This window comes from Cydia splendana, chromosome 14 (assembly GCF_910591565.1).
Source record: "Cydia splendana chromosome 14, ilCydSple1.2, whole genome shotgun sequence".
Taxonomy (NCBI): Eukaryota; Metazoa; Arthropoda; class Insecta; order Lepidoptera; family Tortricidae; genus Cydia; species Cydia splendana.
In genome coordinates, this window is record NC_085973.1 from 10,294,446 (window position 1) to 10,319,883 (window position 25,438).

Below are 25,438 nucleotides of genomic sequence, written 5' to 3' on the forward strand. Positions count from 1 at the left end.
ACTACAAATTGTAGACACTAACTTACAAAAGTTTGGGGAATCTAGTAAAGTAAAGTAAATTTCTTTATTCGCATAAAATATGGTACAGTAATAGGTGGTAAGTAAATAGAAAAAATCCAGTACAGAGACATATTTTGCTATACAATAGCATGCAAAGTAATCTTAAAGCTAGACTTAGATAGCTAGCTCTTCCTTGACGTGCTAAGATCGTAAGATTTTATCAATGTACCTAAGCGTTTACTGTTTACCTACTTTATTTTATCTAGCTTATGAAAATTGTTAAAGAAAACAATTATAAGGGAGAATAAATATAACCCGGCTCGCTGATACTAGGTGGTGTTCAAAATTTGTTAATTGAAAATCGTACAGCGTGGCCGTCACCTTATATTAGAAGGCGTAAGCTAACGCGAGGTAATTGCGGGTTTCTGCATGAGGTTTACGTCACTTCCCAGAGCTTAGGTTCAAATCTTTCCTATAATTCAATGAAAAGAAATTTGCAATACCCATCTAATAATGCTGCGAATTAGCAAATATTAGAAATATTAAATTCATAAATATTTAAAAAAATTATTCGTATTTTGGTGGATTTTATGGCCACTTTTAAGACCTTGTTTCTATTTTTTCGTTATCTTAAACTTTCGTTTTGAAAACTTCCACTTTGACCTAAAATATGTACGACTTGTATGTACGATCAAGTTAAGACCACCAGCCACACTGATATAAATACCGTAGAACCTCCCAACTCTACTCCAAAAGCTCCCAATTGTTGTCCAAAATTAGCTCAAATATCTTCGTTCAGATATGACTTATTTGTATGTCGTAGTTCTAAGGCAAAATATTTGTAAAATTACAAGAAATAACTCTGAAAAATTGGTACTGATACTCAATTACATATTGAAATTGTGGGCCATAGTTTTATGTAGTACTGGCCTATAGTTGGGTAGTTTTACAATTTAAAACTGTTCATTGTAATTCTGTGCACAGAAACGCGCACGCCGTTTCAAGAACCACATCCTGTGCGATCTGCACTTCGCGGACGTCGCGCTCATGGAGTGCAGCGACTTCATGCAGCAACTGCGCAGCTTCAAGCCTCAGTCACTCGGCTGCGCCGTGGCGCGCCGCAAGTCTTCGACCACGCTCATATTCCCACTGCCACCGCAGGCGTGTTCAGGTGAGGCTGGTTCTTCACGATTATTCGGTCCCTTAGGTTTTCAGATGCTAGACTTGATTCCACAGTTGCGCCGTCCTTAAGTCTTCTAGTAGTTCTAGTATGCTCACTTGCTACCTTTCCAGACTTGCTCTAATCAGGTAGCCTCATTAGTAAACCTTCAAATGATAATCGTTCGTATGGTTTACATTGTTTAACCTAAGTATATTCAATGAACAGGCCTAATAGTCAATTCAAAGTCTACTGTCATACAGCTTTTAAAGTCCTTCAAATATGCCATTGTCCAGTTTATATCCTGTTTAACATTTAGTGTTCCTGTTTGATATAGGTATATAATATAATTATATTTTATATTACTAGTATTCCTACTAAATTGTCGCTGTGTGTAGTAACAATAACAAAAACAAAGTGATGCCTTTATCCTTAAGCCTTCAAGCTACAGTACGTTAATTAATATCGTTAAAAAAATTGCTTCACTCAAGATATTTTTTTATCAAACTAGACCAAAACCTTTATTTGTGGCAAAACGTTATCGTCTTTATCTGTGGCGTTCGACGACTGGATACGGCATAGCACATATAGCACAACTTAAAATGAGGTACGTTACTAATTGTACTTCCAAATCCGGTAATAAAGCTGTCCCATGGATGGCTCCACCATTTTGAAAATCCCATATAGTTATCGAACCTGCACACAAAACTTCACGAGAATCGGTTGAGAAATGTGACCTGTAGAGATGAACAGCTGGACAATACGAATGCATTAATGCCCACAGTCTGAAACGGAGAGTCTTGCTTGATCAATTACATATCTTTTAGCTATTTTTGGTGAACACCCCAACATTATCTAAACAAAATCAACTTTTATAGGACTTGTAGGTGACTTTAACCAACTCAAGCAATTAAGTGTTGAATCCGCAGTTGAAATGTTAATTTGATTGACTTGTCAGAGAATTGCGGTGTGGTTAGTACGCCCCTAGGACTGGCGTGAGCTTAAAAGGCGGGTCCTTGCTCCAATTTTCTGGATAATTGACACGATTAAACACGCTAACCATTCGCTACACTCCTTTTAACTGTTCCTAAACTCGCGGAACAGAATAATTACGTGACATTCAAATGAAGATTTTGGTCCGAGTTGAACAAAATTATTGCACAGTAAACGATATTATTTCGGGTAATTTTTGCTTGAATATTTATGTTCGTTTATTCAATAGCTGGCTTAATCTTTAGCATTCAAAGGTAGGGAGAAGAGAACGGTTCAAACTAAAACTAAAAAAGTGGCTGTCGGAAAAATTATTTTATACCTATCAAGATTTTTTTGATTTACCAATAATTCTTTAATAAAAAACATAACGCAAGAACATGTACCTACTTATGTTTATGAAATAATATGTAAATGTAATTAATTTATAAAATATATTGTATAAATATAATTTAATATTGTGATATTAATGTATGATAAAATGTATTGACTTGTAACTCTGTTATTAATAATAAATTTCATTTCATTTCATTTCATTTCATTTCATTTTTTCATTAGCGCAGTTTGTATAGGTACAGAGATTTTTAATTCATACGTATCTTATGGGTCGGTAATACCTACGATAAACTGAACCTATTACGATGTTTGGTTTTACAAAATAATACATTACAAGAAAATCATAGGGGATTCATAAAGTGACGTAATTATGTTCTCAATTTAGACTATAGGTGGAAACTTGGAAAGAGATATACCTTAACAACTGGCAGAAACCATATTCAATGAAAGTATGTAGTAGTAATTGCCCCAATAACAGCTACGATTCACTTCGTGAACCGTAGAGTACTTTAGATTGATGTTTGTGGGGCATAGACAAAGAAATACTAAGACGCCTAAAGTCATGCAAAATAGCTGAAGTACATGTCATACGTAACTGGATTGTCAAACATGAGCGCTGATAACTTAGGTACAGATAACAGTGTCATTCATAATATTTACACTGCTTTACGCGACAAACAGGCCAATTCGAACATACATTGACATCAGAATGATATCTAAATGACATCATTTAGTTATTGTGCATTTCGCTTGTACTTGTTAGTATAGTATGAATTATCTCAAATGATTTTTACGCCTAAGATCCTAATCTGTTTAACAAAAGCCATTGTTTCTTTATGACGAGCCCAAGCTTCCAACTTTGGCGCGTGGCAAAGCAACAATGCCGTTTAAAAAGCAACTGTATCGCGATAGTACTTAAGTTCAAATACGAGCGCTGTGTATTCTCGCCATCATTAGGGTGGTCGACCGTACTACATTACTAAAACATGTTATAGTTAGACCAAGAAAAGTCTGCAGCGATTTTAATACCATACGCAGTGCAAGTGTCATTTATACGTCATAATTTCATAGAAGTTTGAAGTTTAAAATAACACTTGCACTGCGTGTGCTATCAAAATCGCTGCAGACTTTAGTTGGTCTAACTCTATCTCGAATGAACTGTTACATAGATTTGAACTTTAATACTATCACGACACAGTTTCTTTTTAAACGGCATTGTTGCTTTGTCACGCGCCAAAGTTGGAAGCTTGGGCTCGTAATAAAAGAAACAATGGCTTTTGTTTTACTCGTACTTATACATGTTTGGTTGTTTGGCGCGAGGGAGACGCAGGTTTACTAAATGACATCATTCTGATATCAGTGTACGTTCGAATTGGCCTGTAAGTCCTTTGTTTATGCTGTAGAGTAATAAGCTCAAAGCTTAACCAACGTTATTGACAAGTTAGCTGCTCAACTAGATTGGCAGCTTCGTGTGTAGGGTTACCACGGAATTAGCTTGAGGCAAATTGAATCGGAGAGTCCTTTGTTTTGTTACTCGATGTATTTACAAGGAGATAATATTGTAATGGGGTTTGTTGACGTTAGTATTAGGTATACTAACGTCTTTCAGGGTTCAGATGTCATAATGCATTGCATACGTTGCGTACGTGGGATAAGTGTATCCCTAGTTTTAACTAGACATATGTTCGTGATTTTTTTATCGATCAAAGGTTGTTTAATCTGGTTTCGATGGATGAAGTTACTGGAGAAAGCCCTCAGGATTGCTATATTTTTTGTCAATCGTTATACGATCTTGAAAAACGTTACAATTTCTCAAAAACTCTGCTAGCTGAACCCACTGCACTTTAAAAAATCGGTTTACATTACCCAATTTAAACAATGTATTTTTTATATGTGGAACACGAGTGAATTGCCTTTAAAAAACTCGTAGGGGTCGGATCAAAAACTAAGTAATTAGTCAGACTCACGCTTGACTGCATATTTCTAATAGGTTTTCCTGTCATCTATAGGTAAAGACTATTTTTTATAATTTCTCCAAATTTTAGACCCAGTAGTTTTGGAGATAAAGGCGGGGGGGGGAGGAATGGTCATTTTTTGGCTATGTGCTTAAATAACTTCTAAACTATTTATTTTACAATTACAAAAATATTTGAGTCTCAAAGTGATCTCTTTCATTTGATATGTAACACGATATATTTTGAAAATCATTATTTTTTAATTTTCTCATCCCCCCAAAAGTGGCCTCCATGTTTAAAATTCATTTGTTTACGTAAGATATCCGTCTTTTAGTCACGTATTTACATATGTGTACCAAATTTCAACTTAATTGGTCCAGTAGTTTTGGAGAAAATGGGCTGTGACAGACGGACAGACAGACAGACGCACGAGTGATCCAATAAGGGTTCCGTTTTTTCCTTTTGAAGTACGGAACCCTAAAAACTGGTAGAAGGTTGTGCAGTGATCAAACCACCATTGGAGACTCTGTGGTTCACTTCTGCCAGAACCAGGGGTAGGAAACTAGTGCGTTCGGGTATTTTCGGGTCCTTTCGACTCAGCTTTACTCCGAGCAATTATTAGGGTTGGCACAACTTGACGTCCCTTTGCGTGTACGACCACAGATAAGATAATACCCTGAATTTTAACAACCCTAAATATTTAATTACACAAACGGGTCTACCGCGATATAATTTCATTGTTTTTACCTTCAATTCCGAAGTTTCTGCTGAGTTGTACCATCTGTGGCAGCCAGCCTAAACACCCTAAACCCTAACCCTACGAGTAAATAGCCGAAAGGGATAGTACGATACATAAGAAACGGACAGCATGATTCGTCCCTGAAACTACGGTCGTGTAGATTTCCTTTCTGTACGGTAGTACTATTACTTATTCTGTGCCAGACCCAGTGCTTCAAATCTGCCTTTATAGGGGCATGGCACACTCCATCCAAGCGTCCATTCGCACGTCACTATAATACGCGCATAGCGTTGTCTCGCTCAAACTTCGGAGAGACGAATCGGACGCAGTGTGCCATGCGTCGTAGTAATCAAAAAGGATGTCTCTGTTTCATGTTCATAGGTACGCATTGTCTAAGTCGGTTGTATTAGACTCAAAATAATGAAGTTGATGAATCAATTTGATGATTATTGGGACCCCTAAAACCGTTAATGTTTGATACATTCAAAGTAAAGGTGTGATATAATATATATTACGTAAACTGCTACACCCTCGTAAAGTTAATGTTTTGTACTGATTAGACTTTAAACACATTTGTGCCTACAATACCACGGCTGCCTTGCCTTTAATAAATGATTTTGATTATATGATTATGAATGTGGGTGTGATTATAATATATGTATAGGTATGTTGCGTAAATCCAGACTACAAACGTACTGCTTAAATAGGTATGATAGTTTGAAGATAATACGGTATCTCAGGAGTGTGGCATAGTTCTTTGATTTGGCTTGATTATTCGAATTCTCTAGTATACCTACTCTTATACTAGTAATTACATAATATATATTATGTTACCATAGACTAGTAAATATTCAAGGCGGACAACCTCCATACAACACCGCATTTCGCGGGGGTCCCTTTTTACTATTTTCCCATTTTAGCCTTACACGTATACAATAATATGTCACCTGCTGCGATTTATTACTTCTATTTACACGTAAAATTCGAGTTTCCTGGCCGCTGTCATAAAATAAAAGTACAACTAAAGCATAGTTTAGTTTAGTTTAATTATTTCATAATGATAAATTACAGTATAAATTATTCTTACGCTAATCTATATGAATTTACATTATGATCGTCAATAATTTAGCATACAAACGTAATTATACAATGTCAACAATGATAATCAAATTACAAATTTATAATTTAAAAAAGAAATTTGAGAACTATCGTCAAATTGAAAAAAACTCAATAAATAACAGAATACATGTCTAATATCTCATAATGATCGTCATACTAAAACTAAGAACGGTAATCATAGGTAATAAGTTCAGAACGAATGTCAAATAAAATCAATTTTACATAAGCTATAGATGGTCAAGCAAATAGCACATTACGGTACAAGTGTGAAAAGTAGGATATTCGCAACGAGTGGCGATAAATTGAAACACGGCCGAAGGGAGTCTTTTAAATCGACACAAGTAGCGAATTACCTTTTCGCACGTGTATTGTAATACAACGTTTTACAGTAGATACATATGGCCCTTTAACACATTCAGGGCCAAGAACCCGACTACCGAACACGAAACCGTGGCTACGCGCTACGAGCGTAACCCGTAGCACTCACTGGCAATGAATGTGTTAAATTTTCGACATACGCACGTATTATGCCAATTACCGCACTAGGGCGGTAAAGTAGCATCATGTGTACCTACTGTAAAATCATTTAAAGCATATTCTTAATAAATGCCGCGATTACAGTTCAAACATTTTAAAACCGTTTCTACGGGCTCAAAATGGTTTTTTATGCTTTTAATCTACATTTGTGACTAGGTATAACTGCGGTCAGTCAAGTTATATTTTATATTTTGATATTATATATAGCACTAAAGAGGCGGTTTTCATACGTAAATAACTACAACGTAATATTGAATGGCATCTACAACATTAACGATTCTGGCGACGTTGTATGGGGGTTGTCAGTCTGCTTTATTTATTAGAATAATATGTTACCAATCTCACTAACTAGTTTCATTCAAAATGTACATGGATATACTCTCATCATATAATTAATACCTGATGTGTGTGTTAATAACTGATGTTTGTGTATGAAATAGGTAACAGGGCTGCTATTCAGAATGTTATTAATTGGGTAGAATGAGGCAAATGGGATCAAGTTTTAAAGGTACCTGGTACATACCTGTATACAAATATATATATGTTTACAAAGCAGGCGCATTATTTATCTAAACTTTATAAATTCGTTATTTAAAAATAGAACTAAGTCTGCAAACAAGAATATTTACACGCAACCTTAAAATAAAACAAAAATTGAATTTTAACAGATTAAACACGAACACGTAACACGTGCCGAAAATTGAATTCGCCCCATATTTGGAGGCGAATCGGATTAAATGCCACTCTGTTAGATAATCTCATTTAGTGAGGCAATTCGCCTCAGTCTACTTATTTCACCATAAACTATTTTTAGGACTAGGGATTTCATCTTTTGAAATTGGAATGCGCCTTTAATTGGTTTGCCTATGTACCTTTTAAAGGCTTGACGTTGCCCCATCTCAAAACCCGTGGACTAAAATGCAAGCTTAGGAAACTCAATTTCCCCTCGCGGGCCGGATGGCCAGATCGGATCCCGGACACCGCAGAAAGGTAAAAACTTTCCTAATACACTGAAAACACCGGATTCCAGGTAAACTCACAACAGTTGCTTGATTTCATACAAAGTTCAATTGGGAAACGCGGTGTTAATCGGTTAATTTCAATTAACTATTGACATCGTGGTTAGGTGCAGGAGTAATAATGTTACAACGACTGCTGTTTAAAGTCAATATTTAAACCAAAAATATATTTTAAACAGGGCTTGCTTGAAAGCGAATTCAACATCAATAGCTTGACTTCTCTATATTATCTAGGTAGATATATGTATAATTATCAGCCGCGCTCTAAATCACTTAAACCGAACGAGTCGACACAACACAACTAAGTAAATAGTTTTCGACTTTTTTAATGTATAAAGGACATTGGCAATTAAGGCCTCTTGATATAAGCTTCACAGCACTACTTTCATGTCGTTTGTATTGGGTAGAAAGACATTGTCCTGATTTTTACTTATATTGTGACCACCGGGACCCTCTTCTCAGCGGACAGGCTCGCCTAAACATGTCTATAAATATTTAAACCCTCTTTATTCTCGTTGAGGGCTTTTGACAATACATGAAACAGGAATTGACAATGTTCCTACAGTATCATTTATTATATACCCTGTAATTGTATATTTTATATTTTAAGACTAAAAAATAACAAATTTTCAAATTAAGTTTCGGATCTGGACCTTTGAGCCAGGTACGATGCAGGGTGGGTTATTTTAAGCTTAGTGTAGGTTATGTTTTATTTGAATAATTTTTAGGGTTTTTTTATTTTTATGTCTTAGGTTATTATATATTTTAAAATGTTAATAAACTATAAATCCCTTTTATAATAATTAAATAAATATGGTGTTTCGGATTAAATGTTAAATAAAATATATATTTCTTTGATTATTATGAAGTTACTAGCATTGAAAATGTTATACCTTTTAAGAGGTAATATAATTATCTGTAAATACGTACCTATACTTAATACCTACATCTATCGCAATATATACAGGGATAGAGTTTTCTAGGAGTATACTTGTAACTAATAATTCATACTATTAAATATAGACTTTCCAGACGCCATCGATCGTTGAAATTTTCATTACACCTAACGAACCACCCCTTATACCCCTCCTTATATGAATTTGAGGGGTAAGCTCTTACACATATGAACCAAATTAGCACGCCTCATGAAATCATCGTTTATTCGGCCCTCAACCAAATATAGAGCGGAACTTTACAATTCAAAATGCTTCGTTTTAAAATTGAGGCTACCTTTTGCGCGTACAACCAAATAAATATCATAGTTATGGGGCTATCTCTGCTTTGAAAGGCGGAAATTGTATTTCTCGTAAAAGGAGTGGAAAATAATTATCTCCCTGTTCATTGTTATGACATCCTATCTACAGGCCGGTGCTTCACAGGGAATCGGAACGAGGCAGAAAAAAAATCGTTAAAATAGCGAGTTCGTATATGTGTGTGCACATACTACGTGCGTACTGCGTATAGGGTTGCCAGATGGTCGGGATTTGGCGGGATTCTCCCGATTTTTAGCATGTGTTCCCGATTCCCGACGAAGGGAAAATTGTCCCGAAAAATAGCTTCACGTTATAAAACAATAATTTCATGTTCCGAACTGTCGTCGAGCGAACGAGCTAACGTAGTGCCAATAATGTAAAATATCGTTGTTTTTAATACACTTACTTTAATTTGAATGTTTTTTTTTTCCCGACTTAAGTCCTAAAATCCCGAAAAAAATATATTTTTTCCCGATAATAGCGCCTTTCGATCTGGCAACCCTAACTGCGTAGGTGTTATATTGAATAAGCAGTGGACATCACATGATTATACAGTGGAAACTGGATAAGTGGAACCTGGGTTAGTGGAAAACCTCTTTAAGTGGACCCAAGTTCTCGGTTCCAGTCCCTTGGCAACGAATTACCTCTATAAGTGGAATTTTGGGACCTCTATAAGCGGAATCCATTTTTTCGAAAATTTCTTATATTTACCTCTGTAACTGGAAGCAGCCGTCTCCGAAACCTCTATGAGTGGAATAGCTCGGCGTTATAAAATTTGTATTTTTAATAAACCGTCACAAGGAGGGTAGTTTGTTTCGTTAACATTATGGTTCGTGTTTTAACTACGTATTTTGTATGAGATCACACATCGTTCAGTTTTTTTTGCATTAAAGTACAATCGGTACATTGATTTATTTAACCATACTGGTTTCTCTTGCATAAATAAATATTAGGAGTTATTTTGTTTTTGTAATTTTGAAAATTGTATACGAGTAGGTACTGTGGATTATTTACAGTATTGCTTTTTTTAAAGTCAGGATTACATACCTATTTTTGTTAATACATACATATCTACATACATATTTAATAAAAGATGATTATTTCAGTCTTGATCATACCATACGTGACCTCTATAAGCGACATTACTAGCATCCACAACCTCTGTTAGCGAGAGCCTCTGTAAGTGAGAAAATGTTTTATTTGAACCTGGTTTAGAGGAAAACTGGATAAATGGAAAACCTGGATAAGCGGAACTAAACAGCCGGTCCCTTGCGATTCCACTTATCCAGTTTCCACTGTATAAATATTCTTTATTTGTTAAGAAGATTACACAAATAAAATAGTAGGTAAACACTAATGTACAAAATTACTTTTAAAGTAGCCAAATAATGTTTGCGCCGGCCCAATCTCTTCGCTAATATATTTGCAAGCGCACAGACCCTGGCACGTTACCAAGCCAACCTGGGTCTTGATACTTACCTAAGCTTTTACAAAGATAAAAGGGACTGGTTCGTGCCAGTTTTCGTGGTAGCCGAATAATTATATTTAACGAGGGTAAGCAGCGTGTATTGAAGTGTTTTGTTTTAGAAAGTAACATTAAATTCAGAGTGTCTAGGCGCCTACAGGGTATTAAAATTAGTTTGCTGATATTGCTACTACAAATATAAGTAAAATGTTGGTACCTAAATGCTTATTTGGCTTAGTCTTCCGCTTGCTGAATTTGGTTTTGACTTGCGTTCTTATACCAGTGGAAAAGGCGCCTTTATGCATTTGATTTCTCTAATCATTCCCTCCAAATCGGGAGTCGTGGAGATTAAGGGGAGAGGCTTTTGCCCAGCAGTGGAACACTCAAATAGGCTAGGGAATCATTCCCACAATTAAAGAAATCAGATCAGAGTAGGTACGTAGCCAACGTGCAATCGTTAACGCTCTGTAACGAACGAAACGCAACTGTCACTGTCACACTAGTGGGGAAGAGTGATAGAGAGAGATGACTATGATACGCTACGGAACGGTAACGATTGCCATCTTGGCTACGGGGCCAACCAGCCTAGCCAAGGTGACAATCGCTATCGCTACGATAACGAAACGCTTTATATCTCTCTATCACTCTTCCATATTAGTGCGACAGTGTTAGTTGCGTTTCGACCGCTACGGAACGTAAGCGATTGGCATGTTGGCTACGCGGCCAGACCATCGAGAAAATTGAGAAAGTATTTCAATCCATATTATACAGAGTGTACTGACGCTGACAGCAAATAAAAGTTATCAAAGTAAACCCCTTTGTATCCCTGTACGGCTACCACCAGTTTTGACATTGACAGATTAACTCGCGTCTACGTAAATTACTTTCTATACATCTCGCTTGCACTAATATGCGAGTACGAGCGAGATGCATAGAAAGTAAGTTACTTAAACGTGAGTAAATATGTCAATGTTAAAACTGGTGGTAGTGCTTCTGGTTGTTTACCCAAGTTTCACCGAAAACGGGTAATTCCAACGGAAGCTACGTTCTCGCTAAAGTCGGCGCCGGAGTTACAATCATGGCCTTTTTAGGGTTCCGTACCCAAAGGGTAAAATCGGGACCCTATTACCAACTATTACTAAGACTCCACCAGTGAGATACAGACTGTCACCAGGCTGTATCTCATGAACCGTGATAGCTAGACAATTGAAATTTTCACAGATGATGTATTTGTGTTGCCGCTGTTACTAAATATTTAAGTGGGGCTCCCATACAACAGTGATATTTTTGCCGTTTTATGCGTAATAGTACGGAACCCTTCGTGCACGAGTCTCACTCGCACTTGGCCGGTTTTTTTTTTTGTTTAGTAATTAGAGCCAGGCTGTAATGTTTACCAGAAACGAATAGTGACTAGTGCAATGAAAGGCTATAACAAATTGCAACTCTATGTATGATTTCATACGAATTAAATTACAGTGATATATGAAACGATATGGAATTTCGTCACCCTTCTTTTTGATGAAGTTAAAAATAATTCAGTAATATTTTTTTTTTCTCATGACCCCCCTTACTTGCACCCTTGACTAAGTTTGCTAGGCCGTAACCGTAACGTTTTCCAATATGTAGAATAAACTTCCTTTAGACATTGAATGTATACCTTTTGACAACTAATCGAAAATTAAAATCGGTCATTTATGTATCATGAACATCTCACATATTATCACTTGTTAGTTGATGTTGATATATAAATACACAATACACTAACATTTCGTGTTTTAAATTTCTTAGTAAAGTTCATTTACCTATACTAACTACGGTAGTATAGAGGATTAGCTACTAAGATAAGATAAGATAAAATAAGATAATATTTTATTGTCAAAATTGTATTACTAGTTACATTATTATGACCTAAGATTTCCAACGTAATAAAAGTCTACGTCACGTTCGTCCAAATAAAGAAACGAAAATGAATTCGTCGAAACTGTGACGTAACAATAACAACAATAGGTATTTCTTATACCTGTACTAAAGAAAATTATAACAATAATCTTATTGAGCTCAGAGTTATTGGAAAAACTTGTTTCTTGGTAGACTTGTTGAGTATTCTAGCAGTGAAGTCCATTTTCCTTTACAGTAGTGGATTTGATTGTAAGCATTTATCTGGGAGGTGGTTCCCATCGCCTACCAGAAGCGTGTGAGACGAAGACTCCAGTTAAATCAGTAAACGATATGGGAATGCATTCAATTACATTAAGAAGCAGTACAAATAGGTGGGTCATTTTTTTTTACTTTTTATTTCAATTTGAGAATTTTTATCTTAATTTCTACTTAGAATCCCGAGCTCTTTCGATCCTAATAATTGGAGTGAAGAGGGTCCCTAACTTTCCATACAATCGTCGTGCCTTCTTTTCCGTTACTGTCATATAAATTCTAAGAAAAATGGTAACGAAATGGTACGAGTAAGGATCGAAAGAACTTCTGATTCTAAGTAGATTATAGCATAAAATTTCCCAAATTTGAAAAAAAAAGCGTAGTGTACGGTCGAGTAACATCTTTACGAGCCAACGTTCGAAAAATATATAAATTTACTTGGTCTTATTTTCAGTGTCTTCGAAGCGTGTAAATATATTTTTGGAACATTAGCTTGTACAGATGTTGGTTAACTCGACTGTACAACTTTAAATAGACTTACCCAAGTATAGCGAAATGGTGAAAACCTGATTAAAAGGGTAGAGCCGGGGATTAAATATGGCCATAAAGTTATTATGGACGATCGGTACACGAACCACCGGCAGGGACGGAAGAACAGAAATAGGGCTAAAGTATTAACTAGGATTGAACATTTTAGAGAATTGAAAGACATTGAGCTCTGATATTGATCTGTCGATTACGAGTACGCCGAGTACATACCTATACATATTATCATCTTGTACTGAGGGCTTGTGCACAAATCACGCAAAGGTTCGAGAGGGGGATCACGAAAAAGTCACGAAAGATCACGTTTGGGGTATAATAAAAAGAGCTTATGGGGGGTTTGGTCATAGCGGGGGAGGGGCAGGTCAAAAAGTACCCGAACCTCGTGTAATTTATGCAGATGCCCTTACACAAGCCTTAAGATACCAAGAGTAGCCAGGTGGATCTGTGATTGATTATCCTATGTTTGTTTTTTTACTACAAGTTGCAACAACAATACTCTGTTACGATTTTAAGTGTATAATCGGTTTTGTATTCTGTTATGAAAAAATTGGCTTTTTTCTGATGAGAATAAACTTTGTATGCAGAGTTGGCTATGTGGACCATAACAAAATAATTTTGTGAAAAAATCTATTGTATTAACTATATCCTTAACGAAATATCTTTTTTTTTTCGCTTTGAATACCTTAAGATCGTGTGTTTTACGGATTTCTATATTACGTCAACGACCCGAAAAATCAACTCTTCCCCGCAAGCATTGTGAATGCACTCCCTCAACTTACAGCTTGGAGGTGCTTAAGGAGCATTAAAATTCAACGACTATAAGACTTTGAGTGCCCTTGTTACGTGCATACCGTGCCTCTGTTTATTCAGGCTGGAAGAATTAGGCCCACATTATAAATGAATGCAGTGTAGGTCGTAAATGAGCGTTTCTTTTATTTTTTGCCATTTTTATATATTGTGTCCTTTTTTGCCATTTTTATGTTATTTATAGTCAGGATCACAAGCCCTTTTCATCCTTAGAGGAGAAAAAAATTGTCCTAAAATTTCCATATAATTTTCAAACTTTCCTTTTTGTTACCGCCATACAAAGTATATGGGGAAATGGTAACACAACAGGAAAAAAACTGTGGGACATTTTATTTTTCATTAGGATCGAAGAGCTCGTGATTCTGAGTATATATAACACAAAAGTGGCAAAAAAGGTCACAATATATAAAAATGGCAAAAAATTAAAGAAACGCTCAAATATGTACACAATTAGGTTTCGTAACATAAGTGATATAAAAATCTGATACGTTGACTGTGCGGTCTACAAGTCTGGTTTTTTTTATTTTCCTGAGCCTTGCAGAACAATCAACCACGCCAGTAGAGACCATCATTGTGTATAATATTTAAATATGTATCAAAAATAATATTTATAAGTTCTATTATTTTTTTTTATATTTTTATCGGGTTAGTAAAATATGTAATTCACGTTTTAGCTACTGCTGTACGGCAGCTGTGGGGAAACTTTTATTTTTATGATTCTGAGTAATTAAATAACATTAAATTTACAGAAAATATCACAAATAAGAAAAGTGTGTTTATTATGAAAATTTGTGATGATAGAAAAATCCATGTATAAAAAATATATTGCAAGTGACCGATTTTCGTTAAGTTGATTTGAGTTGTGTGTATAAATTTTTCAATACGTCGCCCTATAGGATGGATGTTTTTTTAAACCTTTACCTTGGTGAGCGTGAAATGCAATGAGAGGCCTGTAGTCATTTCCACTAAAGTGCGCTGCTAGCCGTGTCAAGGTCGTATCATCGTGTCATAACAATTTAGACAAAATTTTAAGTCAGAATCGGCCACCAGATCTTGTATTATGGTTACATGAATTTAGTAGCAAGTTCAGCGACTTTCTATTAAGTCTCCATTTTCCGGCAACTCGCAACTCGGAACCTCTCAAAGCGCCCATTAAAACTATTATGACGAGGCATTTAATTCCGTTCTGAGTTGTATCGAGGAATTGTTTTTAATCCTTTTGGAGTAGATCTCGATTCTTCGGTCTCCACCAATAAGAGGATTACTGCTCCTGCTATTAATATTTTCCTAAGCACTTATTAGTATAACAAAATGTAACATGATTGCTGAAGGTCGTGTATCGTGGTTTAATTTAGTTGTAACTGTAGGGCCCGTAGGTACATTATATAAATTAGTTCTTCTTTAACTGTAGGTATTAATATTATATTATAACATTACTGCAGTGCCTTATCTTCACGCAGACCAATTCTCGCACTTTAATCCTGAATATTTAAACTTTACTGCGAGAATTGCGTCTTAATGTCTTCTAACATCTTTTTATTACTTTTATTCGCTCGTTGTTCAAGATAAACCTTTAATTGCGGCGCTGCTTTTGGCACGTAATCCTATAATACCCCAGTGGAATAGCCAAATAGTTTTTGTATCAAATTGAGATCACGAGAGTTACCTTTTTCGTCGGTTGAATATAAGGGTAGGTAAACATGTTACTTTAACACTTTACCACTACTTAATTGTTTATATTACAAGTAAAGCCGACCACTGACTAACAGGCCGCCGGACGTTATCGGCCTGTCAGTTAGAACAAAAATTTGACAGCTCCGAACAACTGACCGGCCGATATCGTCCGGCGGACTGTCAGTCAGTGGTCGGCTTAGAATTATGTCTGAATTATTTACTCTAGAATGATGAAATTTAATTGACTATAATTATAAGTGATATTCTTTATTTTTAATATCTACCTGGCAAATAACCAGTGAAATAACAAAAAATAACTTTATTTATTGTAAAATAATTATCATTTAAAAATAGCTCCAAGTAGTTCCAAAAGTAAGCTTTTTTGCCCAGTGTCAAACTTTCCCGCATCGAGAACCCTGAGGTATTATTTGCCATTTAGAACTATAGCAAATATTATTATAGAATAGGGTGTTTACGAAGAAAGAAGAACAACAAAATTCAATCGCAAGAAAGAAGATACAGCGATGTACAGTTCACTCTAAGTATGAACGCCAAGCATATTGATTAGAGTTTGGTGTTCTACCTTACAGTGAACTGTGCCGCTTTATACCAACACCGAAGAGGAAGAAGAGAAGACTAAAGTGGTACAGAATTTACATATGTAGATTTGCAGTGAATTTACCTAGTAATTTTGAGTTATGGATTTGATATATAAAAACCTTTTCCTTTTTCCAGTGAAAAGCAGGATGCTTCCACTGTAGGTACACTAAATTGACTCTCATGTCAAAATTATCGTAAAAAAGCCGCCAAGAGGTCTGTTTTAATGAAGCCTAAAAGGCTCGCCACGCCGCCCGGAAGTGGCCGGTAGCGCTTCTTCCGCCGGATGTACCCCCCATTTTCATTATTCTAACAATCCGAGTACAATGGAAGTTTTTGAATTACGGGTATGTTCTGGCCTGTATATATACTCGTAGTCTATGTGCTGTATATATTGTTGATATATGTATGTATGTTATTAGACTATTTACTGAACTATGAGATTTGTTGTAAAAATGTTCGCGACTCCAGATATGAATATTTTCTTGAATATTTAAGTTTAAGTTAAAAGAACAATGGAGTGGCGTTCGATCTTTAAAAATTGGTCTGAAATTCTAGCGATTGCGATTTTCATCAATCATGCGCCATTCATAAAGTGGTCATCCAGTTCTACGGCTCGGTGTACATTATCAGAAATTGCTGACTCCTGAAGGCGTATTATGGATAGCTTTATCCATCTTTATCCACGTGATAAAATAACTGTCACTTTTTAACACCATGGGATAGAAAGTGACGGGCACCGTTTTATCACACTGTCACGTAGACAAGAACGACCATCATATATCCGAACTGGTGAAATGTTTTGCGGGGGGCCAACTATATCTGCAGCTGACTGTAGGTACGTATTGAATGCCGTCAACTATTTTAGAGCCAATTTTACTTTTATTTCTAAAAGCAGCCTCCGTCGATCAAAATCGTAAACGCTATACATCATACAGTCCTAATACGATTTCCCGTTTCCAGATGAATTCTGCGAAGAGTATCCACACAGCCTGATCCCGACGCCCGGGTACTGGATCGAGTGCTCACGGCAGAAGATCACGACCGACACGATCTGGGACGAGTCGGAATCGGAGCACGACAGCGGACCCGATCGGGACAACGCAGACAATGGTGAGTTAAATATATAAAATGTGATCAATCAGTTATGTTCCTGATATCTCAAGGGAGATAACTCGCTTGGTAAAATGCGCAAATTACTGAACAAGCATTCCACGGCCTATCCCGTACAAACGCATTTTATTTCGTGTATTTTTTTATTTTTCTTGGCACATTTTTGAATATTTCTCACGGGAAAAGAAACTCGTGTACTGACCTACAAATCTTCAGAAAATTCGCGCTTGTACGGAACAACGGTTGTCAATTTCATGGAATGATCCTGAATGAGATGGCGGCGGTCCATCGAGGACGAGCTGCAGTTGGACTCAGCTGAAACGAGGCTAAAAGTGTTGCTGAGGATAGAAAGGCGGGAAAGCCCTGAGGCATCTCTTGGGTGTTTTATAATAACAAAAATAACCCTTAAACTACAAAAAGACATACACAAGGCACCGGAACAGGAGCCTATCTTTACATGCAGAAATATTGAAGGCATATGTTCGGCAGAAGAGGATAATTATCTTTTCTTTTTGATAATTACTAACTATCGTAATACGCTGTCATTATACATATATTTAGTTTATAACGTATCAATCATACTTTAGTAGATACAATTATAGCGGTTAAGGCAGGTATGGAATCACCGGCCTACGGTGATTCTTTTCCTGTCACATTGCGCATGATAAAGGATGAACAACAAAGATTACTTGGTTTATATTTGTTATTTTGGTTGGGTATATGTCTATACACAAATAATCTTGACTTAAAATAATTATAGCTCGATTTCTTTGGGTAAGTCGTATGCTATTCCTGTGCGTATTAAAAAAACCGGACAAGTGCGAGTCGGACTCGCCCACCGAGAGTTCCGTACTTTTTTGTATTTGTTGTTATAGCGGCAACAGAAATACATCATCTGTGAAAATTTCAACTGTCTAGCTATCACGGTTCGTGAGATACAGCCTGGTGACAGACGGACGGACGGACAGCGGAGTCTTAGTAATAGGGTCCCGTTTTACCCTTTGGGTACGGAACCCTAAAAAGAGAGTCCATACAACGCCAAGTGCCACGTATTTTTTGTAGATGACGCTATTTATTATATTTGCATTTTAGCTTTGTTTTTGCGCGTGAATGAAATGAAACTATCGTGTTACTCATATTCATAATTTCAACTTCTTTCACAGACTCCAAATTAATGAAAGCATAATAAACATATTTTATTTAAGTATGTATTATATATTAAAGTAATACGCTATTTACTTCCCTCTAAAAGATTAATCTGACAATACCTTATGTAAATAAAAGCAAAATTAGGTAGGTACTTTTTTATTAAGATCTATATATAATATTTAAGTATCACCTCTAATAGAATGTTAGAATGAATTGGTACATTTCAATACGAGTATTATGACCTACGCTCAATTTTTCAATCAATCAACCATCTTAACTTCTTTAACATAATCACATGGCTCTCAACAAACTCGATCTCGTCTTGTGACTGTCTCGTATACAGAAAAGTAATTGGCAATAAGAGCTCGTTCTTAAATTGAATGTTGATTATTTAGGTACCTATTTGCTAAAATTGATTTGATGAATGTTTTATGTTAGGAAGTAGGCAAATTCCAAAGGCAAAAGCTATCGATAGCTTGTGGAAGTATGTTTTTTTTTTGGAACGTTTGGAATTTCGAATAAGCAATAGATACAAAGGGATTCCGTGTTTCGTTAGTAACATAAAATTGAAGTAGAGACTCGCACGACAACTCCTTTATAAAATTACCAAACTTCGAGGGGTTTCTTTGTATGTCTCTCTTGTCATATTAACTTACATTTTGATGAAAATTTGATTTCAAGGTATTCCGTCTTTCCATTGTGAAAATACTAGTATCATCTCATTTGCTCGATTGTCAGAAACAAAGCTATTTTCTGATATATCATAAAACCACGTGATATAAATTGTGAGTAAAATGTGTTGTACGAAAATTATCAATAAAGTACTATTAGATCTAAGTACTAAGTAGGTATGTTGATTTATATAAATATTAGATACTTCTAAGTTACTAAACTTTAACATTTACAAAATACCGGTCTATTTATAATTCAGTAAAAAAACACAGCCATCAGACGACTAAGTAATGGATAAAATAAAAAGACCGAGACGCACGTATTCAGACACAAAAAAGTTATACTCGTTGGGTTTCCGTTAGTGCCCTTACTGCGCCCAATAAAATTTTACGGTGGACAGGTATCAAACAACAAAAAAAGAATCGTTTGAAAAATATTCCCTCCAACACTTACAGATGACGTGACGGGAACTTTTTCTAATTCCAACGGAACGTCAAGACTCCCGTTATTACTTTCGATGCCAGGGAAACTTTGTTTAATTAACCCAAAAGGAACACGCAAAATTTAATTGTTGTACCTATCGCTTTTGTTGTTGCCATGTTTCATTTTAATAAAATAAAAAGCTATTGAGGAAATTAAAGAGGTATTTTTGTCCTTGTCGTCAATAATTCTTCCTCCTTTGCTAATTAATGATTATGTATCATTATTTTTATTTATTGTTTCGTAATTTTAATAGTAGGTGATTGCTACATAATGAAAGGCATTAAAATACGAGTATGGTTTTGAGATGAAACGAACAAAGCGAGTTCCATAATAGGATCACACGAGTGTTTTAATGCCTTATTATATACCGTTACATATCAAGTGTTCAGGTACCGCATGTTACGACCGGCATTGCTGTCGCGAATATCAGGTAACCGAAATATCGTGATCGCTTATTTTACATATTACATTTTAAATAAAGTGGCTGATAAGCAACAAAACAAATTAATTTTATACAAACTAATTAAAAATTCGCTTCTTTATTGTTTTAAATCCATTTTACAAATTAAAACTTAGAAATAATCTGATCTAATTTAAAGATTAGTAATCTGAACGTCAAATGGCAGTAAATTAAACTATTTTCACCTATGCCACGCTACCGTACCGTAGCTTTTTTATTCAGAGACAAACTAGATAATAATATAATATATTATAGTAAATTAAAAGTAATTTACTCCCTCGGGTACAAAAACTCTGAATGTCCATTTCATAACAATATGTATAATGTAATTAAAGTGTTACAACACTTACAACCTTAAATGTCGTGTAGCACATTAGTTTGCGAAGACCTACACACTCACGATAAATTTGCTTGAATAGTTATTTATGTCATAATTAAACACGACACTTATGAAGCAACGGACCACGCAAATCTACCATTTCTATTCTCGTATGACAGTTACTTAGGAGAGTAAACATAATGTAATATTGTATAGGTACTATAAGCATACATGAAACTTACGTTCTCAATTTTGTTTATTATATTATATCTTAAAAACATAGTATAACATAGTTTCGCAGCTATGAAATTGATTTTTATTTCGACAATTACGATAATGGGCCTATGGCAGCCATACTCTATGTGTGTTCCGCAGAACAGGTTCCGCGACACCCCTGCAGGGGTTCCGCAAGAATTTAGAACACTATGCTTTAGTCGCCTCGAAAATTTTTACTATGCCGCCACCGCCATTGTAGGGTTCCATCGAGTATTTCGTTTACCAAAAGGGTTCCGTCAAAAAAAAAGATTGAGAACCGCTGGCCTATGGGATGGCATAATGGGATACGATAATTGTTTCAAACGCATTGTATTAAAGTTTAGTACTATGTAAATGTCGGCGGCCGACATTTGTGTAGTGTTTTATCATTATCACACATATACATTCAATAGTAATGTACGAGTTACTTAAGCTGTTAGAATTTGTGTACATACTTCCAAGTAGAATGTATTATTATTCAAAGCTGTAATAAATATCAGAATGAAAGGTAATGTATCCAGGACACTTAAACGACAAAAAATAAATACTTTATAGTTTCACTGAGAAGGTTTGCCCTTAACTTGCTGCTACGCTATGGTAGGTACCTAGATGCTGGTCTTTCAATGAAACTGTTCCAACAATTGTAGGATTATTAATAGGTACCTACCTATTTTATTAAACATTATCAAACTGCACAACGGGACTTAATCGCGTATTTAAGTTTTGAAAACTTAAATACGCGATTAGGTCCCGTTGTGCAGTTTGATAAACTACCTATTTTCCCCAAACACTAAAAACTTAGCACATACAAGCGGTGGTAGCCGAGTGGATATGACGTCCGACTTTCAATCCGGAGGTCGCGGGTTCAAATCCTGGCTCGTACCAATGACTTTTTCGGAACTTATGTACGAAATATCATTTGATATTTATCACTAGCTTTCGGTGAAGGAAAACATCGTGAGGAAACCTGCATACATCTACGAAGAAATTCAAAGGTGTATGTGAAGTCCCCAATCCGCATTGGGCTAGCGTGGGGACTATAGCCCAAGCCCTCTCGCGCATGAGAGGAGACCTGTGCCCAGCAGTGGGACGTATATAGGCTGAAATGATGATGATGATGACTAAAAACTTAACAAATACAAAAATTCGAGAATAAAATTAATATTGTTGGTACGATGAAAGCCAATACTTTGTCGAAATATTTTAAAACGCCTGTCAACTACACAATACACAATTAAACTGAAATGCACCGTAATTCCCGTTATCATTTCAAGCACATTTAATTACATTTTATGTGACGTATCGATCGAGATAATTGACCAATCGTGAATCTTATTGTGATGAGATAAGTTCTAACAATAGATACTCAGTTCAATGATTCGATGTTGGTATATATCCGATAGAAGCCCATACCTGCAGCAGGAAATTAAAATGTCTACAATTGTGACACCGGTTTCAAATAAAAATGTTGCCAGCATTTTTGTAGGTAAATAGCTCAATTCGCCAAATGTTTTCTGTATTATATATTTTTTAAACTATATTTTACTTATAGGTATACAAATGCATTTTCTGGTTAACCATTCCCTATATCTCTTGCATCTCTTGTTCAATTACCATACAATTTTTGATAATTATGATGTTCGTTATTGTGCATTAACTACCACCACCGAATCTTCTTTATGGAGAGTTTAGAAAAAACTCTAGGTCCACGTACAGATGAACACTCTTATATTTAAATAGTACGCGAGTCGCACCCGTAAGTTGCATTCTACCCAATTTTATACTCAGTATTCAGTATTCATTTATTTCTTGCTTCCATGGTACATTTTAGGTGGTATTTACATTTCTTATGGTATCACATGGACCCTGAAAAGGGTGTAGCAAACATAAGTACATACATAATTCACTTAAGTTACAGGTACTTAATACATCTCTAACATAACTCTAGTGGCTTTTACAAACGTATAACTAACTTATCATTATATAGATATTTAGAATATTTTATATTAATCAATAGGTTTATTGTAGGACGTTCTATGTCTAAAATTTCTTTTCTTCCATAAATTCGGTTATTGTACTATAATACAACAGTTTAAAAACGGTGATCCTTAAACTTAGTTATTATAGATATTTGTAATTTATATGTCGTACATTATGGTCGTAAACGTGGAGGTAACTGAATTTGCTAAAGTATTATTTTTATATACATAGTACAATATATTTGATGTGTGCGCTATCTTTATTCTAAATAAAATATACGTGCCCGAATAATATTCAGGTTATGTTGAAACTTTCAAAGTGGCTGCATCAAACAATTTTTAGTCGACCGTGAACCTTCAGATAAAAGGATACTTATACTTACGTACTATATAAAAGTTAGACCTTCATTTGAATTTATATCAGACAGTTAATGCCTCTCAATTTTGGTAAAAAAATCACCTCTTGCTATCTTGATGCAGATATATTATTTCTATATTGAGGTGAGTTATACCTACAGAGGATAGAGGTGAGGTGCGGATTTAAATCGAGAAAATATATTTATTAAAGTAAATGTGGGCTTCAACACATCAAGTCGGACCCACTGATGTGATTTTCTACACGTTTACGACATTAGATTAAAAAGAATCGGAAAATGTAGTACAATTTTTTTACAAACGGCGTCATTATATTGTGTACCGTTTCTGATGCTTGCATTAACGGAACTTTATTTACCCAGTCGTTTAAAGTAGGCCAACAATGTTTATTGTAAATTAAAACTCGCAGTGGCATACGCTGTGTCATTCCCGACACGTTTTCAATTTATTGCCACGTCGTCTGCGGATCTGCGCTGCAATTGCTATTGCTTAACAAGAACCAGTGGCTTGGAAGCTCAAGCAAACCATACTCGTAAGTGCGCTCTCTGGTTACTCATTGTTGTTACGGATTTCGAGATCACGTTATGTAAGTTCGCCTGAGAACGTGACGCGGGCAACCAATGGGAATAGTCGCACTGGCGCCCTCCCGGCGTCTTATCGCCAACAACATTCTGAGGGATCGCTTACAAAAGCTCGCATTTCATTATTCACCTTAGCTGCAAAACCAACCTTGCTGTGAACAACTGAGATTTCAATTTCAAGTAACCTCTAAGACGATGGTAGGTAGGAGCTTGCGCATTAATGTGAACCATCTGGGTAAATGCGCCGATTGTTGTCCAAGTTATACCATGATCCCGACTTGGGTTCTTGGTGCTAAGCCGCAATATTGCCAGTAATGAGAGTTGTATACTGATGAGAGCTGGCCGTGACTTGCATTAGGTCTATAAGTATAACCAGATGTTATGCGCAGGGTGTTTGTTTACTTAACCCAGATGAAGCAGTTATTAAGATCTAAAAAAAATATAAGAGCTACGGGTGTATCTTATTTATGGGTCGGAGGCCGATTAAAAAAAAACTGGATTCAAAGATAAAAAAGCCTCATACACCGTCCAGGAACTAAACAAGTCAAATCTATCAAAATGTTGGTGTCCGTTTTTAGTGCTGTCAGTTATTGTCGCTGTGACAAGGTACAAAATGGGTCGGAAATTAAATTCTTTGACTGACCTTTGACCTATGATCGAAAGTGCTCATAGCTGAAAGGTAGGAACATATTTCATAATCTTATGTATATTAGAAAGACATGTCCACATGCTGGTAGGATGTAGGCAGGTGAAATAAGGGATGATGTAGTATACCTTAGATAACTGGGCGATTTTATTCAAAGTTGTAAAGGTACTCTAATTTTTTGTCATTTCTACTCAGAATCACGAGATAATTAAATATCATTAACGGGTCTAACGCGATTAAATTTCATTATTTTACCTTTTTTCACAAATCACGAATCAGTAGCTTATTCGATCCCAGAAAAGGTTTACCAAGATTTTTATTTCCATTCCGTTACCATTTTTGATACACTTTGTATGACGGTAACGAAATAGAAGGACCGAAAAATGTATGGAAATTTTGGGACGTTTTCTAGGATCGAAAGAGCATGTAGCTTTCTGAATAATAAAAATTATCCAAATTCAAAAAGCTTCAGTTAAATAGTCCAACTTCTGTATGACGGTGTATGTACATAGGCATACGAAATGTATTGGCTTTTTGCCTGATCGTTGCCACAATAACCATTTTTATTCTATTCGTCAGTTTTGGGGTACCCCGCGGATGACATCGACATTGATATCATTTTATTATGGTCAGTATCCCGACCCTTCTTTTATATACTTATCGTAACATAAACTGTTACCCGTGAGAGTAAAACCAATTTATGTTGATCGACGCATCCTTTATTCATACTAATGGCACATGAATCTTTAATTCCAGTTAGTCTGTAAGAGCGTTGCGTATTACCTAATTTAATCGAACAATTGTCATGTGTCACGTCGTGACTAAGTCGGCCTTTGTTTTTGATAGTAAATTAACAATGACAAGTAAATTAAAAATGTATCCCTGTGACATTTAGGTCGATTACCTACAACTAAAAAGTAAAAATGTTGTTGGAGTACTAATTATATTCAGGATCATAAAGCCGGATCCAGACAGGTGTAACGTGTAATGTAAGATAATAGTGTAATATATAGCGTCAACGTGTGGACGCGCGCTAGGAACCGACAGACAATGGATCCG

At 35.8% G+C, this 25,438-nt stretch overlaps 1 protein-coding gene across 1 annotated transcript in view; it reads left to right on the forward strand.

Annotated features, from left to right (window-relative positions):
* Positions 1–25,438, forward strand: part of LOC134796789 (uncharacterized) — a 285,519-nt gene that overhangs the window by 201,386 nt on the left and 58,695 nt on the right. The window contains exons 7-8 of the mRNA XM_063769010.1: positions 985–1,171; positions 17,311–17,460. Coding sequence (XP_063625080.1) covers positions 985–1,171; positions 17,311–17,460 — 337 coding nt within the window. The remainder of the gene's footprint in view (positions 1–984; positions 1,172–17,310; positions 17,461–25,438) is intronic.